Genomic DNA, 17612 nt, shown 5'->3' with positions numbered 1-17612 from the left:
CTGATTAGAAACTGATGTGGAGGAGGCGGTGACAGTGGACAGATGGGACAGAGCTGCAGCAGAAGTCGTTTCTGCCCAGGAGCTGGTGTTAGGCAGATTCCCAGAGAACATAGGAGCCTCTCCTGTGTGAATACCGCAGGGAAGGCTGCCTTGGTTTTTTTGGCTGATGGACGGAAACACTTGAGCTACGAGGTGGTTCTTCTGTTCTTGTGTCCTAAAGTCTTCTTGCCTGGGACTGCAGCGGGGCCCTGGATACATGACATTCCTAAACCTCCAGGCATTTAGAGGATGGTGCTGAAAGGGGGGGTGGACTATGAGTCAGTGAGTGGCCCAGGTGAGGCCTTTCTCCAGAGGTGAAGAATGAGTTCGAATTCCAGGTGACCCCCTAACCCCCAAAGCCCTCTCAATTTCTCGACCCTCGCTGGTCCTGACCCGGCTGTGCCCCCAGAGGTGAGCAGGCAGTCTTCACCCCTTCACAGCCTTCATTCACACCCATTCAGCAGCTCAGGACCTGAGCTGAGCTCATAAGGCAGGTGAAGCTTATTGTCAACACTCTTTCTGTATTCTTATCTCCGAAGAAAGATTTTGCCATTCAAGTGGGCTGCGGCTGCAGAAGGAGGGGGTTACAGACCCAGGGCCCTAGAGACCAGTGATCCTGAAACTTGTTTACAGGGAGGTCTCAGACCTCAGGTTCCAGCATTAGAGCAACAATGAGCATCTACATCAAGCCTCAGAGGTACCCAGCTCCAGCATGGCTGTACTTGATCTCTAGCATGCATCACAGGGGCTGCTCCCTGTTTAAACCAGAAGGAAGACGCTTAGTGCAGTTACTTGCTAGAAGTGTTAAAGCTCTGAGCTTTGGTTCAGTCTCAGAACTATCTGCCCCATTAGAGAGTGGGGTTGGAAGGGCTGTGTTTGAACTTGTGTTTGTACTCCTTCCCCCTTCCTTTCCTAATTCAGTTCTTCCATTCTCTCCCCCTCTCTTTTGTCTTCCTGTCTTTGTTTAAATGAAAGACCCCAACTTTAAATTGTTTGATTTGTTTGCTTTATTTTAAATGATACAAAAATAATGCATGTCCATTTTCTCTGGCATCCCTACTTTATCTCATCTGGGATGCCACGCAGGAACATAAAGCATCTCTCCTCAGCTACAGAATCACAACTGCCCACCTGACAGTATTCTGTTGCTAAGCTGTGGGGTTCAGTAGTTAGGTAGTGTCGATGAGGTTTTGACTTAGAGTAGGAGGGATTTCTCAGGACATGACCTCATCCTAAACTGAAGATCATCTGTATATACCAAGAGCCAGTGCTGTGGATGCTGAGGACATAAGAGAGGAAAAGAGCCTTCCTCTCATGGAGTTTGCCACACAGAAGCCTCTAGTGTTGGGGAGTTTCTTTGACGGGGGGGGGGTCTTAATGACTTACGAATCTGCAAATCGGTTCACATGACTTTCTCCATTTATGCACCCCACCATGACCCAAATTAGTCAAAGGCAATAGACAAAAATTAAACAGTGCTGTGCTATAACATTTACAAGTCGCTTTACAATAACTCTGCATGGGCAGTGTGGTGCTGTGCCACAAGTCTGCTCCTGTGCTTTCTCCCAAGGCTTTTCACTAATGAATTTTCCACAAAACTGCATCCCCAGGCAGCTATAGTTGTCCCTTATTCTTGTCTGTGGTGGAAAAGCATCACATCGTGAAACTCGTGCATGATATCTTTGTCCATTCCACTGATGAACATTTGGTTTGTTTCTAATTTGGACCTGTTTAGAAACAACACTGCCATGAATGTCCATGCCTGTTTTCTTGTGCACACATGCCAGTGTGATCGACAAACTGTGTGTGGGGGCTCCCTTCCTATGGACATCTTGAAATGGTTATTATAATTTTTTCTTATATATTGGAATCTTTAACTCACGTGAGAATTATTTTCACTGTTTCTTCGTTTCCTTTTGGATGTAGTCTCCGCTTTTGAGCATTGACGCCTTCGTGTTTCCGTGTTCTCGTAGGAACTCTGTGTTTGCAGGGTTCTCTAGGACCCCAGCCTTTCTTGTCTGCTCTTCCTGCAGGGTGCTGCTGATGGAAGACGCTTCTGTGTTAGTGTGATAATTTCAAACTGAAAAGTTCTTTCTGTTCCACCCTTGAACACTAGGGGCCTGAGACAGAGGGTTTCTTTTGTGTGTGGACTTGCATTTGCTTCTGTCATTCACTGACAGTTTTGAGTTCCCGGACTGACTGATGTTCATGAAGCCTCCTGGTGGTAGGAGAATCTGCTGAGTTTTGGTGCTTCATGAAAATAAGTTTCAGCACCCCCATTCAAATCTGGGGTTGATGAGGTGATTTTGTTTTATGCTGAATCTGTGTTGATCTCTATCCTGACTCTGGGCACAGGTCCTCTGCTGATAACCAAACCCATAATTGCTTTCTTAATTCCAAAACATGCTGAGAAGACCAACGGTGAAGTTTACAAATCTGCCTTCATCTCCACTTCCTGTTCCGGGTTGACTCAATCACTTAGATATTAACCTGACTGACTGTTCCTTTACATTTTTATCAGCTCATGGTTGTAAGTGAAGAGAATAAATTTTATCTAGCAATTTTATTTAAGGGGAAAGTTCAAGTGTGTGACCTACCATGCAGGTGGTACTGGGAGTAGTGTTTTTAAATGTCAATTATTTGCTGAGTGTGTGACACACCTAGTTCCAGCACTTGGAAAGCTGAGATGAGACTATCCTGAGTTCAGAGAGAAACAGGAGACTTTGTCTCAATCCTCCCCACCCCCCAAAAATATAAACAAAAAAGGACCAAAATCCATGGTCTTAGGTGGCTAAAGCTGATGAAACTATAGGATGGTAACTTTTAAAAGGGCTGTTGTTTCTCAAAGAAGAAAACAGTATTTTTCTCAAAGTAAGTTGGTTGGGATTGGTGTCATTTAGGCATAAGATGATGAATTGTGAATTTTTCCCTCCGTTCCATGTGACATGTGTCATTAAGGAATTGCTTTACAGTGGTTCTGACAGGAAACTGAGATAAAGCGTAGATAGCAACCAATTCATATCTGCATTCCTTCCAAGAACAAGAGTTCTTTAAAAGTCCCAGAGGATGGCTAGGAACAGGGGCAAATGAACTTACCAGTTACTACTTTTTCACCAAATTTGCTGGTATTAATAGTTTCAGCAATTCAGTCAATAGGAAACATATCTAAAGTTATTCATATGAGCTCAGCAGAAGAAAGACCGTACTGTGTGTAGACAGCAAGAACACTGAGCATTGTGTGGATTTTTCATCAATCTCAGGTGTCATGTCAAGCTATTTCTGCACACTGGTGCTTTACCAACTCCAAGCTCAGTCTTCTGTTTTTCTGTCTGAACATATCGGGACATCAGTGAGAGAGACAATGTGTGTGCAGCTTACACAGGCAGGGTTTGGAGTCAGCCCACCTGAATCTAAATCTTAACTCTTTAAAACATGCCTGAGCCCTGCAGCTTTCAGAAATTTGCTTTATGCTGTTCATTGTTTTATATACTTGAAATGGGTAAAGACAATAGAACTAGATTAAACTCAGCATTGTGAATATTAAAATTGACAGTACATATAATATATCAGAAAAAGGTAGGGAACATGAAAACACACTTCTAGGAAATTAGATATTAAGGTTTTTATCACTTTTTAATTTTTTGAATTAAAATACAATTACAATATTCTCCCTTTCTCTTTCCTCTCTCCAAAACCTCCTATATACTCTGTCCCCACTTTCCCTTTTAAAATCACGGCCTTATTTTCTTTCATTGCTATTATTACATATTTTTATAAATGTCAAAACATATAAATACAGTCTGCTAATTATGCTTAGCATTGCTTGTATGTATACAATTTCAGGGCTGATGGCTTGGTATTAGATAATCAGACAGGGAGAAACTAGATGCTAACTTTTAAATGTGCACACTTTTGAAGCTATATTGAACTCGAGTTGGAAGAGGCGAGTCCGGTCTCAAAATGGAGGGTCATGATCCAAAGGAACCAGAACAGTTGAGGAAACTGTTTATTGGTGGTCTGAGCTTTGAAACCACAGATGATAGCTTAAGAGAACATTTTGAGAAATGGGGCACACTTACAGACTGTGTGGTAATGAGAGATCCCCAAACAAAACGTTCCAGGGGCTTTGGTTTTGTGACCTACTCTTGTGTTGAAGAGGTGGATGCTGCAATGTGTGCTCGGCCACACAAAGTTGATGGGCGTGTGGTGGAACCAAAGAGAGCTGTTTCTAGAGAGGATTCTGTAAAGCCTGGTGCCCATTTAACAGTGAAGAAAATCTTTGTTGGTGGTATTAAAGAGGATACAGAAGAGTATAACCTGAGAGACTACTTTGAAAAGTATGGCAAGATTGAAACCATAGAAGTTATGGAAGACAGGCAGAGTGGGAAAAAGAGAGGATTTGCTTTTGTGACTTTTGATGACCATGACACAGTTGATAAAATTGTTGTTCAGAAATACCACACTATTAATGGGCATAATTGTGAAGTGAAAAAGGCCCTTTCTAAACAAGAGATGCAGTCTGCTGGATCACAGAGAGGCCGTGGAGGTGGATCTGGCAATTTTATGGGTCGTGGAGGAAACTTTGGAGGTGGTGGAGGTAATTTTGGTCGTGGTGGAAACTTTGGTGGAAGAGGAGGCTATGGTGGTGGAGGTGGTGGCAGCAGAGGTAGTTATGGAGGTGGTGATGGTGGATATAATGGATTTGGAGGGGATGGTGGCAACTACGGTGGTGGTCCTGGCTACAGCAGTAGAGGAGGCTATGGTGGTGGTGGACCAGGCTATGGAAACCAGGGTGGTGGATACGGTGGTGGAGGAGGAGGAGGATATGACGGTTACAATGAAGGAGGAAATTTTGGTGGAGGTAACTATGGTGGTGGGAACTATAATGACTTTGGAAATTACAGTGGACAACAGCAATCAAATTATGGACCCATGAAAGGGGGCAGTTTTGGTGGAAGAAGCTCAGGCAGTCCCTATGGTGGTGGCTATGGATCAGGTGGTGGAAGTGGTGGATATGGTAGCAGAAGGTTTTAAAAAAACAGCAGAAAAGGGCTACAGTTCTTAGCAGGAGAGAGAGCGAGGAGTTGTCAGGAAAGCTGCAGGTTACTTTGAGACAGTCGTCCTAAATGCATTAGAGGAACTGTAAAAATCTGCCACAGAAGGAGCGATGATCCATAGTCAGAAAAGTTACCGCAGCTTAAACAGGAGGCCCTTCTTGTTCAGGACTGTCAGAGCCACAGTTTGCAAAAAGTGCAGCTATTGATTAATGCAATGTAGTGTCAATTAGATGTACATTCCTGAGGTCTTTTATCTGTTGTAGCTTTGTCTTTCTTTTTCTTTTCTTTACATCAGGTATATTGCCCTGTAAATTGTGGTAGTGGTACCAGGAATAAAAAATTAAGGAATTTTTAACTTTTCAATATTTGTGTAGTTCAGTTTTTCTACATTTTAGTACAGAAACTTTAACAAAAAATACGCAGTTTTGAAGGTGTTTCCTTGTGAGTTAACAAGTAAAGAAGAAGATCATTGTTAATTACTATTTTGTATGAATTTTGCTAAAGTTAACTGTAAAGAAACACCTACTGACTTGCAATTTAAGGGGAATCTATTCTCCCCATTTCCAAAACCATGATAAATGGGCGCTGACATGTGGAGAGAATAGATATTTGTATGTTTGCAATGTGTGTTTTAGATAATTAGGAATTGGGTAATAAAAAATAGCATATTTGTGAATTAAATAGCATTAAGATTACTTTCAAATGAAAAAGATCTCAAAAGTTAAAAAAAAAAAAAAAAGAATGGGTTACCCCCAGCAACTCAAGATAAACAGGAAATGTCAGCTCAGATGAGAGTCCCTGTCATTGTCACTAGCAAGATAATGACTCTGTCTTTTCCAGTGTCATTGGTGCTCCAACTTTATGCACATAATTTCCCATAACCCAAACAAACTTCTGATGCTTATAAAATATTAGCTAAAGCCAGCCTAATCTAGTGCATAAATCTTTGAAAGCTGACTTCTTCAAGAGATGGTAAGTGTGTTATTTGTTATCCAACATCATCCAATTGTGATCGGATGTTTCCTGTCCCAACTTCCTGGTCCCAAATAATTGACACAGAGGTTTAATATTATTTATAAATGCTTAACCAATAGCTCAGGCTTATTACTAACCTGCTTTTACATTTTAAGTTAACCCATATTCTTATTTACACTCTGCCACATGTCAGTACCCTTATTAGCATGGCCCATTCATCTCCTACTCCCTCTGGGTCTGGCTGGAGACTCCTTACTCTGTCCTTTTCCTTCCCATCACCTTTAGGTTGGTTTTCCTGTCTCTACTTGCTGCCTGATTACTGGACAATCAATATTTTATCAAACCAATTCACGTGACAAATTTTTACAGTATACAAGAAGATTATTCCACATTCATCCAACACCTTTGGTCTTGGGAAATTGGAAACTCAGGTTTGAGAGCCACCTGCACACTGAGCTTCTTATTTGGGAGGTTTTGGGAGATTCTCTTGGTTTTGGCTATTTCTATTTCTGGTGAGGAGGTTGTTCATTAAGGTTTTTCTTCATATTCACAATATTATTGTGTCCACTTAGGAATTGTCTCACTGTGGGTTATCCCTAAAGTAGAAATGACTCTTAGATTTGACAGGGGAGCAGGGTGGCAGGGAACAAGAGTGAGGCAGAGACAGAATGAAGTGTGTGATGAGTGAGCTGGCCATCGATAGGTGGATGATAAGTCCTCATCCTCTTTTCTCCTCCTGTGTGTGTGTGTGTGTGTGTGTGAATGTACATACTCATGCATAAGTGTGTGTATGCCTATGTGTCTGTGTGTGTATGTGTGTGCTCAGATGCATGTGCTAACACCGTGGAGACAACAAGAAGATGCTATATTTTCTTCCTCTATTGTTCTTCACCTTATTTTCTTGCTATGGAGTGCCTCATTGAACAAGAAGCTTGCTATTTAAATTGGGGTTTCAGACACATGTGGCCATGCCAAGCCATTACATGGGTCCTGGGGATTTGAACTTAGGTCCACATTCTTGGCAGCAAGTGCCCTTTCTACTGAACCATCTCCTCTAGAAAAGGTTTCACCTTGTTACCCAGGCTGACCTCAAACTCTTAATTCTCCTGTTTCAATCTCTCAATTGTTGTGACTATAGTAATGCACAATTTTAGATCCCACTGGGAAGTCTCAGACACCCTATGAAATGCGTGTCAAGACTCTTAGTGGGAGAAGACAAGAGGAAGGCATTTACCAACAAATTCTTATCCATCATAAGCCAGAGTCTAGCCCTGCAGGACAACAAACTTTTTGCTCTCTGAGTTATGTAAGTAGTGAGTGTCTACAAAGAAGGCAATGGTGGCAGATGAAGGGTGATAATCTGGGACAAATAACAGCCACCCCTTCTTCTTGGAAGCTCATAGTAGCAGATAGAGCAAGAGGATTCAGAGAGATATAAAAGAGGGTGCCCAGGAGATAGTGTCGGGAAAGCAGATCAGTGAATACTTTTATTGCTCCAAGCACACAACAAGCATGGATAAAAGACTGAAAAATGTGTCCTTCATCTTCAGCTTTTTAAACACTGCAGAATAGGGTTGCCTCTGGGAAAGCAAGTGCTGAAAACTTGGTGGGTTTTTTCACCAATGGCCATAGAATGGATGCTAAATCAAACTCCTTAAGACAGCTCTTGTCTCCATTGTCCATTCAACACATCTGCTATGAGAGGAAGCTACTACACTCGTTCCTGTACCAGCTGATATGAGTTTGATTTCCAACTGAGTTCATATTAGCACTCTGTTCTTTTGATCGAACCCCAGGCCCCACCTCCCCATTCCAGTATACTGTGCTCTGGGCCTCTGGGTCTCACTTGATGGACAGTTGTGAACGTCCCAACCTCCTACCCCATCTGGTATGTTGCTGGGACCTTTCCAAACTCCTCCCACACAGAGCACACTCTGTTCTCTTGCCATAGTGCAGTGCCAGTATCTCCTGATGAAGAATGATGCTCCCAGCATGACCCTTTTGCTCAGGTGCTCACATGCATGCCATTCCTCCCCAGTCCTGGACCACTCTTTTGAAATTCCCTTCTGTGTGTGCTCTTGTGCTTCATGAATCAGGTGCGCACTTACAGTTTCAGGATGAGTCTCTCCACACCATCACACAATCATGCTTTCTTTCTTCAGATTTCTAGAAACACTAGTTCTTTACTGTCTCCACTTATTCTGTAGCCAAGGTGTGTGTGCATGTATGTGTGTACGTGTGTGTGAGAGAGAGTCGTACAGACAGAGAGGCATGTGCACATTAGTGTGTGTGTGTGCGTGTGTATGCCAGAGGTTGATACTGTATATCTTTCTCTATTGCTCTCTACCTAGTTTTCCTTTTTCTTTCTTTCTTTCTTTCTTTCTTTCTTTCTTTCTTTCTTTCTTTCTTTCTTTCCTTCATTTTCTTTCTCTCCTTTTCTTTTTTATTTTTTCCTTCCCTCCTTCCTTTCCCCCCCTCTCTCTGCCCCTCTCTCTCTGACTGAGTCTCTCACTGAATTTGGAGCTTACCAGTTGGCTGGGGATGTTGGCCTATGAGCTGTCCTGTTTCTGTTCTCTTTTGCCCTGGTCTTAGAGAAAGGCACCACCATGACTGGCTTTTATGAGAGCTGAGAATCTAAGCTCAGTTCTTCATGCAGACACAGTACCCTCCAAGTTATCTCCCCAGGTCCTATCTGAAGAATCCTTAATCCCAACTCTGTGTCGACCAACATGATTCCCAATCTAAAACACAAAACCCTGATCTCTGTTCAACATATGCTAATTCCCAGGAGATAATTATTCCCACCGTGGCAAAATTAAAAATTTCTGAATGTTAACAGTGGATTCTCTGCCTAGAACACCCTTGATTTCTGCCTCTGCATGGTCATATGCTATGATATTTTTAGCTAGTGAGTCTAGTTATTCACTCGGAAAACTCTACTGTAGGTGTTTGACTACTGGCCCACTTCCTCTCTGTAGTCAGGAACATGATGTGAGAGTCCAGCCTCAGGGACAAGATGCCATGGGTCCAACCCCTGGCTGCCTGGCCTGACTTGTCATTCACATGCCTATTTTAATCTATAAAGAGAGTTTACTAGTTTTCAGTTGTCATTTGCTTGGTCAGAGTGTGGCTTGCCTCTTAAACACTCCAGATTGAAATTAGATGGTCACCATGGCAGTGCTGTGATGTGAAACCTTTAAGAAATGATTAGACTCTCAAGAGCATTGATCTTTTCCTGGCATGATGGTGTTATTCATCTTGAGACTAAGTTAGTCTAGGACAAGGCTGCTTTGTTTTATTTCTTCTGCATTTTCTGCATTCCTTTTCTTCTGAATTCCTGCACCTGTCCCCCCACTTTCCATCATGCTATGATATAATATGGAAGCCTTTGCCAGATATTACTGCCTATCTTTGGGCTTTCAGACTCTAGAACCAGAAGCTAAATAAATTTATTTCCTTTGTAAATTTCCAACTTTGGGTGTTCTGCTATAGCAACAGGTAATAGACTAAGACACCATGTAACAATCACCCCAAACTCATCTGCTTACAGCACCCATTGATTGACTCACATTTGCAGGTCAGAGGTCTGAACACAGTGTGAACAGATTCTCTTCTCGGGTCTCATTAGATCAAAACTTACTTTTCAGCCCATCTGCATACCCTTCAGGAGGCTTAACTAGAGAAGGTGCCACCCCCAGCCTCATTCATAGTAGTTGCAAAATCCAGTTCCTTGAGGCTGTATAGCTAGTCTTCCCCTTCCTGCTGGCTGTCCAAGAGTTGCTCTCAGCTCCTAGATGCTGTTTGATATTCCTTACTGTATGAACCACTGCTGTTGTCTAAGCCAGCAGTGCAAATCCCCCTTCCAAGAAGAGTCCAAACACTGGCAAGGTGGCAAGGTGTCATCTGATTATATCAGCTTCACCCACCCAGCACAATTTCCACCTCCGTGTGTGTGTGTGTGTGTGTGTGTGTGTGTGTGTTGTATGAATGTGTGTTTGTGCATGAAGCAGCCAGTTGTCAGCCTTGGGTGTCTTCCTCTATCACTCTCCACCTTAGATTTTGAGACAAGGTCTCTCCCTAAACCTGGAGTTTCACCTTTAGCTAGACTGTCTGATCAGTGTGTGGCGTATATGCGTATTGTATTGCAAATGTGTGTGCAGGTACAGACAGAGGGCAGAGGAGAATACCAGATATCCTGCTATATCGCTCTTTTCCTGGCTCACTTGCCAGCAAGCCTTAGTGGTCCTCCTTTCCATAACTCCCCCACACTGCTATGGTTCCAGACAAATATGTGGCCATGCCTATACCTTCTTATGTGGGTGCTGGTGTTTCAAATCCAGGACTACGTGCTTGTGCAGTTAGCACTTTTATTCATGGGTACATTTCTGTAGTCCTCCTCCCTTTCTTAGTATCAAGCAATTAGAAACCTTAATTACAGCTGCAAAATTGTCTTTGCCATATGACAGGACATAATCACAGAGGCGACACTCTACCAAATTCAAAGGTTCCTCCAGCTTCCTACGAAAGGGAATTACGTGCATGTGAGAGTCGTGTGTGTTTAGCTTAGAATTCTGCCTCCCACAGTATGGCTAATAATAGCATCTCTCTCCAAGGGCTGTGTAACATATATGAAATGCATTCACTATTGCTTTCAGTGCATAATAAATGCTCAGTAAATGTTAGCCCAAGTATTGCAGAGAAGTGTTCTTGGGTTATTTATCTTAGCTCCAGAACCAGGTACCACTGGGAACTAAGATATTTGTTAGATGAATGAGTAAATCTCTCATATAATTTATACCGCATCCCTCAAATAGAATCAGCTGTGAATGGTTATCTAGTCCAACATCTGCATTTTAAGTGTAATGAAGTCAAGGGCCAGTTGGGGAGAAGCAGCCCAAGGTCAGCAGCAGCGCAGGAGCTACATGACAGGTCCCATTCGCAATCTGCCGTCTGTCTTTCCTGCACCCACTGCATCGCACTCGCTCATCTGTGATTATTTGGGGGTGGGGATTAGGTTATTGTTTGAGTCTCTTAGTTGCTCAGGAAAGGGGCTGGTTTCTGCTTTATTGTATACCCTTATTGTACCTCGAATAAAACTGGGAACACAAATAATGGGCAGACTAAATTATACTAGATTCCAACCGTGTGGGCATAATCTGACCATATAGGTATCCAGAGTGCTAAAGACAAACTCTACCTCCCTCCATTACCAGAAAGTAGTTTGTACGGATAATTCATAGAGAACCAGACTGGCCTTTGAAATCAGGTCCAAAGGGAGTTCTAGAGAGTACTGGTAGTGTGTGGCTCGCTTAGAAGCCAGCACTCTACTATGATACCACACGCAGTGGCTGCTGTTTGTATTCCCCCCAGTGGATCCCCAACTGGCAAAAACTGTTGAGAGAAGTTAAGTTGTACTCTCCTCTCCAGAACCTTCCTGAACCTTTATGAGATGCATTATGTATAAGCTACTCTGCGGAGCTGTGGGGTTCCCCAGCTTCCTCCAAGAATGAGCATTAACACTCCTCAGGGTGCCATGTGGCAGTCTAAAGAGGCCTTTCTTCAATGGGGAAATGGAGGCCCATGGAAGACAAGCAGCCTACCCAGGTTCCAATGTTCATTCTTTGGGCTGGAACCTCAAATCTGCTGACATTCAGACCACTACTCTTTCAACTATTCTCTTCTTGAGGCATTATTAACTTCATTTCTGTCGGATAATGGCTAATGTTTTAAATGGTTGCCTCGGTCCAAGAATCTTTTATCAGGTGGAAACACGAAACTCAGCAGAGCAGCTCCCAACTGTGAGGAGGCACACAAGATACCTCGGAGGACGTATAGATCAAATCGCAGCATTAACAAAATAATGCTATTAGCCATCCACATTCCGTCCCTGTAATGGAATTTAATTATGATTACACTCACCCGAAGTTGCATATTCAGGAATTTAAAGAGAACATATCAGGCATCTGGCCTCAAGGATGGATTTGAAAATAAGAGTGTGCAGTGAGTACAGAAAGGCAGGAAGGAAGCATGTCTCTGCTTCTGCCCACCCCCACTTTATCTCATGCACATTTTATCTTGCTTATGGATCATTTGTCAGGTGGAAGGAGTACTTTGGAGGGGAGGGTGGGAGGCCCCTAGAGAGGGAGTTGGAGCTGGAGCACCTATGTCAGGTTTCTTTCTCTTTCTACCATTGGCTTCTTAGGGGCATTTAGGCAAGTCATTGGGTCTTAATGGCCAACAGGAAAAGGCTATCTTCCTGTTTACTGAAGGTCCACGAAACTGATAGCTGGGTTTTGTTTGTTTTCTTGTTTTTAACCTCGTATTGCACAAGTAGGGTTAGATCCCTTTAGACACCCCAAGACAACAGAACTCAGACTTCAGAGCACAGCAGAATAAGCTGGAGAGCTCCTAGAGACCCACGCTCAGCGTCCTGGGAAAAGGGCTGAGAATCTTCACTTCTGTACATAAAACCGGAGATTCTGATGTGTCTGGATGAACATCAAGCCTCTGGAGAAGTACTGCTCTGAAGCTGCAGATTTCCATCTAACCTTGACAACTGTTCAGCAAAAGCATCTTTTGTGTTCAAATCACGCTGAGTTATAGACATATTGCAGCTTCACTGAAAATTCCATTGTTGTGTTGGATTAAAACCAGGGAAATGAGGAAAGACTGGCCCCCGAGAAGAATGAATATTCCGGAGCTTGCAGAGCCGAGCAGAGCTCACAATTCTTACTATGTGCTTTTTCCCCACAAAAATTTCTAGAAAGTGGTTGAGGGGAAAAGAAAAAAGGAAAATTTGGTGAGCCCCAAGTACATTAATGCAGCAATGTTTAGTTTTCACAGCTAATAAATAAGTGTGACTTATTTTCCATTTCCCACAGGAATAGAAGAAGACTCAATGGAGGTGACACAGCTATTGGACAAGAGATAGACTTGAAGGCGGGGCTTCAAAGTCTTAGTCTTGTTTATCATATACTAAAATGACTTTACATTAAACAATGCCATAACCCTCCAGCAGGCTTGGGATGATGGAATAGAAAGAGAAACTGAAGAAATCAAATGTAAAAAGGCAGAGAAATAATGAAGAGGCAAGTAGAAAAGGCAGAGAAGTGTGTGTAGCGGGGATAAAGAAGTGTCCACCTGGGGCTGGAGAGAGTTGAGTTAAGAGCACTTGCTGCTCTTCCAGAGGACCCTAATTCCATATTGGGCACCACAACTGCCTATAACACTAGCTTCAAGAGATCCAATACCCTCTTCTGGCCTCCACAGACACCCACTTGGCCTATATAGACCTGGACACACACACACACACACACACACACACACACACACACACACACACACACACAAATAAAACCTTACAAAGAAGATAGCAAGACTGCTGCCAATTACCATCCACACATATCAATGCACTCTAGGAGAGGTGGTGGCACTTAGCTAGACTGAGAAGGTGAGGATATTGCTTTGGGGACCTGGAATCCTCTACAGGGTTCTTTCATTGCCCTGACTCAGGTACAAATCCTGAAGTTAACAGATCACCTCAGGAACTGATAGAAGGTAATGGCCACTCAAAGCTCGGGCTGCTGGAATGTTCCGATTCGCAAAGAGACAAGTATTCTGAACCAAGAGATGCATGCGTAGTTGAGAAACTTTGTACCACAATGAACAATTAGGAATGGGTAAAGCAGCTTCCCCCATGGGAAGAAAGCAGTCCTGTGGTGTGAGAGGCTTGTGGGACATCACCCAACAGGTTAGACACTCTTAAGGGCCAGGCTGATCCGCTGGCTACATCCTGTACTTTAGAGGCATTATTGTGAGGTTAAAGCAGGCTGACCTCAGGCTATTGTCTTTTGATTAATGACCCATTTCATCCCCCAACTCCTATTCCTGTGCTCCCACAGAGGACACAGTTCCTCTTTCTGTTCAGAGTAGCCGCAGGGCTGGCTACAGAGTGAACACTACACCTCCTACAGACACCTGCAGACTTTTATATGGCCTGTCACCCAGCAAGCAGGAGACCCGTGTTATTGGGGGAGCAGGATTATCTGCAGAAGTTTCTTTCACTCAGTGCTACAGCCTCTGCAAGCCCTTTGAGGTCTGGGGTCAGTGCTTGCAACAAATGGTGTCCGTGTTCTTTGAAGAATGCCCTTAGGGAGTAAGCGGTTCACTCTTTCTCATCAGATAGGAGAAAGGGCATGTTGCTCTTGATCCAGACCACAGCCAAGAGACCAGTCCCACGGGATTTGAATGCTTTGGCAGCCTCTTCTGAATTCTTTGAGAGATGGGCGTGTTGGCTCTTTCTCCCAATTTCATGCATGCACTCTTTGACAAAGTGTCACTGAACGCTAGTGTTTACTCCTCACCATGCTCAGTGCTGTGGCTTTCAAAAGTGCACAGGAATTGGGGGATGACAGACAACTGAGAAGATAGTGTAATCATGAGTGTGGAGCATTGGGAAGGGCAGGGTCCTGTGGAGACACCTGCATGTGTGCCGGGGGCCCATACATAGGTAAGGAGTGAAGGACCAACTTGTACAGGAAGTTCCAAGGAAGCTGTGTCTCATAGAAGGCAGCTGAGCGAGATAAGGAGCTGAGATTCAAACCTTTTCATCAGAAACCAGGATGATTTGGCATATAGGAAGCCAAAATTTTCTTTGGAGAGTGTTGCAAATATCAAATGGTAAGTGGAAGACCTGACTCTTGCCTGTGACTAATTAAAGCACAGCTTTCTTGTGTAGATTAGAAACGTACTCAATAAAGGGATTGTGACTAGGTATCCACAGAGTAGTCCTGCAGAATATGGACGTGGACGGAGTCCTGGGTGGAGTGGGAACTCCATAAAAGAGCAGTTATCAGTTTCTGATTCCTGTGGCGTCAGATGCAAAATTGTATTGGTAGCTCGAGACTGAGGAAAATCTGTGTTTACCTGCTTATGTATCCTTCTGGTTAAGAGCAGCAAGCAAAGTTTAAGCAACTCAGCTCTGGGAAACCTTAAATTATCTTTCTGTTCCATTCTCCTCTTAGAAAATACAGCTTCAGTACTTGCCTATGTAAAAGCAGCATATAGTTATACATCTAGGGAAAGCAGATGAGCCCATTAGCTGTTAATCATGAAAATACACTTTTGAATTTGTGCTATGTATTATGCTAGCAAATTTTTTTTATTTTTCACTCTAAATAATTGTTAATTTTATCTACAACTGTATCTATATCTCTGTATCTCTACTTATGTCTTAGTCAGTGTTCTGGTGAAGAGACACCATGACCGTGACGACTTCTAGAAGAGAAAGCATTTCACTGGGACTAACTGCATTTTCAGAGGTTTAGTCCGTGTTCATCATGGTGGGGAGCATGGTGGCGTGTAAGCAGTCATGGTGCTGGGGAAGTAGCTGAGAGTTCTACATTTGGATTCACAGGCAGCAAGAGGAGAAAGAAACTGGGATCTAGCTTGGGCTTCTGAACTCTCAAAGCCCACCTCTAGGGACACACTTCCTCCAGCAAGGCCCCACTTCCTAATCCTTTAACCATTTCCTTTTCACTACCCACTGAAATCTATGAGTCTATGCAGCCACTCTTGTTCAAACCACCACAGCTGGGATGGCATGGTTGGGGAGGTCTGGCTGGGGCACTGCAAGGGCACCTGTGTTTTAAGCAAAGATGAAATTCCCTACTAAGCATCCCAACCAGCCGTAACTAGTGCCGGCAATGTGCTCTTGAGCATAACCATGGGAAAAAGTATACAGAATCTGAATCCTCATAGAAGGACGATCCAGACACTCAGAAAAAAGTGAACTTGTCTTCTGTCCCTGAGTGATGGGGACACAGAAGCTTCACACGTAAAGATCAGGGAGCAGAGTAGCTGCCTGTCTGTCGGTGGGGAGACTCTGCTGTAATTTACAGGACAGTTGACCTAATAGCTCCTTAGACAGACACAGTGGCTCATGCCTTAGACAGATTGGCTCATGCCTATTATTCCAACATATGCGAGACTGAAGCTGGAGAATTATCATGAGTGTAAGGCCAGCCTGGGCAACATAACAAGTTCGAAGTCTGCCTGGCCCACAGACTGAAACCTTGTCACAAAAAGAAGTTTCTTTTGAAAGGGATCAAAACCAAAAGACATTTAGACTTGCCTTCCTTGACCACAGGCTGCCACGGCAGCTCCATGACCTCTTTTGTGCACTCTCACTCTCGAAGGGGTGGAGGGTGGTCACTGGTCTTGCCCAGCCATATTTGATTCACTACACATCTTTTGCACACTCCCTGCATGCTGTCCACCCTCACTCTTTTTTTGAGTGTACCCATTTTCCTCAACTGTTTCTCTAAACAAAGGAGTCTTTAAAGTTGGGTCCTTTTCAAATATGTGTTAATATCTAGAATAGAGCCCATTGATAGATACCTACTAGATGCTGGCAGGAGGAAGGAGGAATTGGGGAGGGGTGAAGGGGGAAAGATAGAAACTGTCTGGAAAGCTGGCTGTTCCCATCAATGTTACTCATGGGAATGTAGAAACATCCAGGTGCTCTACGGTGGGAAGAAGAGTTAAAATCATTATGGCTCTAATACTTAGAAAAAAATCTTTTGCCATGAATGAAAACAATTATAAAGCATATGCAAAATAGGAAAAAATAAAAATATAAGACATAGTAGATGAAAATCTTGCTATAGTATTTTGATGATATAACAATGTTTACAGCATACAGCGAGGCATAAAAGATTATACAAAACTGATAGCTAATGATACCTCCACCTAGTATATCTGCTTATGCAATTTATTCAAGAAATGGAACAGTTAAGTCCAAAGGGTCAGAAGACTGGATAGGATGCCCAGGTAATCTTCCTAGAGGTCAGTTAATTCTCACTCTCATCAGGTGAACACTAACATTGGCCAAGACAGTCTGGTCCTGTCATGAGGTTGAGGACAGCTGTTCTTATGATATATGTGCCCTTAGCTTGAAAACGCCATGTGAGAAAGATGATTCTCCAACCTTTGCCGTGTGCATAGCATCCTACCTTTCAAAGACATACCAGCTTGAGCCTAGACCCGAGACTCTGACTCAGTAAGACATGGAGAATTCCAAAAACACGCTAACACACAAGTCTTATGTGCACCAGATATTGAGAATGCTTGCGTTATTGAGTGCCATAGTGTGAGATAGGAGGCAGCTCATGAAGTGCAGGAGCAGAAGAGGCTGGTTCTTCACTTTGGCCTTGCCCGTCAGTTGGGAAATCCAGGGAAGGCTATTTATTTATGTAGTGCCCTGCACTGTTTCTAACATGGCGATAAACATAACCACTTTGATGGGCAATTAGACTCTTTAAAGGTTTGCAGGCATTTGAGCACATCAGCAGAGCACACGCTGTGTACTGACTGATAACCTAATACCCCTGACTCCCAGGGTTCCTGTCTCCAATGGGGATTTGAGAGCTGATAGGGCTGCTCTGAGAATTAAAACCCCATAGATTGGGTGAAGTCTCTCATACTGACCTGAATTCAACAGCCTGACACTAATGCTCCCTCCAGTCCAGAACTGGGGCACTT

The 17612-nt window shown here is 43.4% G+C and overlaps 1 protein-coding gene across 1 annotated transcript; it reads left to right on the top strand.

Annotated features, from left to right (window-relative positions):
* The first annotated feature begins 3965 nt into the window (after window positions 1-3965).
* On the top strand, window positions 3966-5777 carry LOC119827520 (heterogeneous nuclear ribonucleoprotein A3-like). The gene has a single exon (XM_038349272.2). It carries the CDS (start codon window positions 4000-4002, stop codon window positions 5071-5073), a length of 1074 nt encoding a protein of 357 aa, XP_038205200.1. The 5' UTR covers window positions 3966-3999; the 3' UTR covers window positions 5074-5777.
* Window positions 5778-17612: the final 11835 nt, after the last annotated feature.

This window comes from Arvicola amphibius, chromosome 12, assembly GCF_903992535.2.
Source record: "Arvicola amphibius chromosome 12, mArvAmp1.2, whole genome shotgun sequence".
Taxonomy (NCBI): Eukaryota; Metazoa; Chordata; class Mammalia; order Rodentia; family Cricetidae; genus Arvicola; species Arvicola amphibius.
This window is presented reverse-complemented; position numbering and strand designations above follow the sequence as displayed.

Coding starts and splice junctions, on each gene's coding strand:
- LOC119827520 (XM_038349272.2), top strand. CDS start 4,000: ATGGAGGGTCATGATCCAAAGGAACCAGAACAGTTGAGGAAACTGTTT.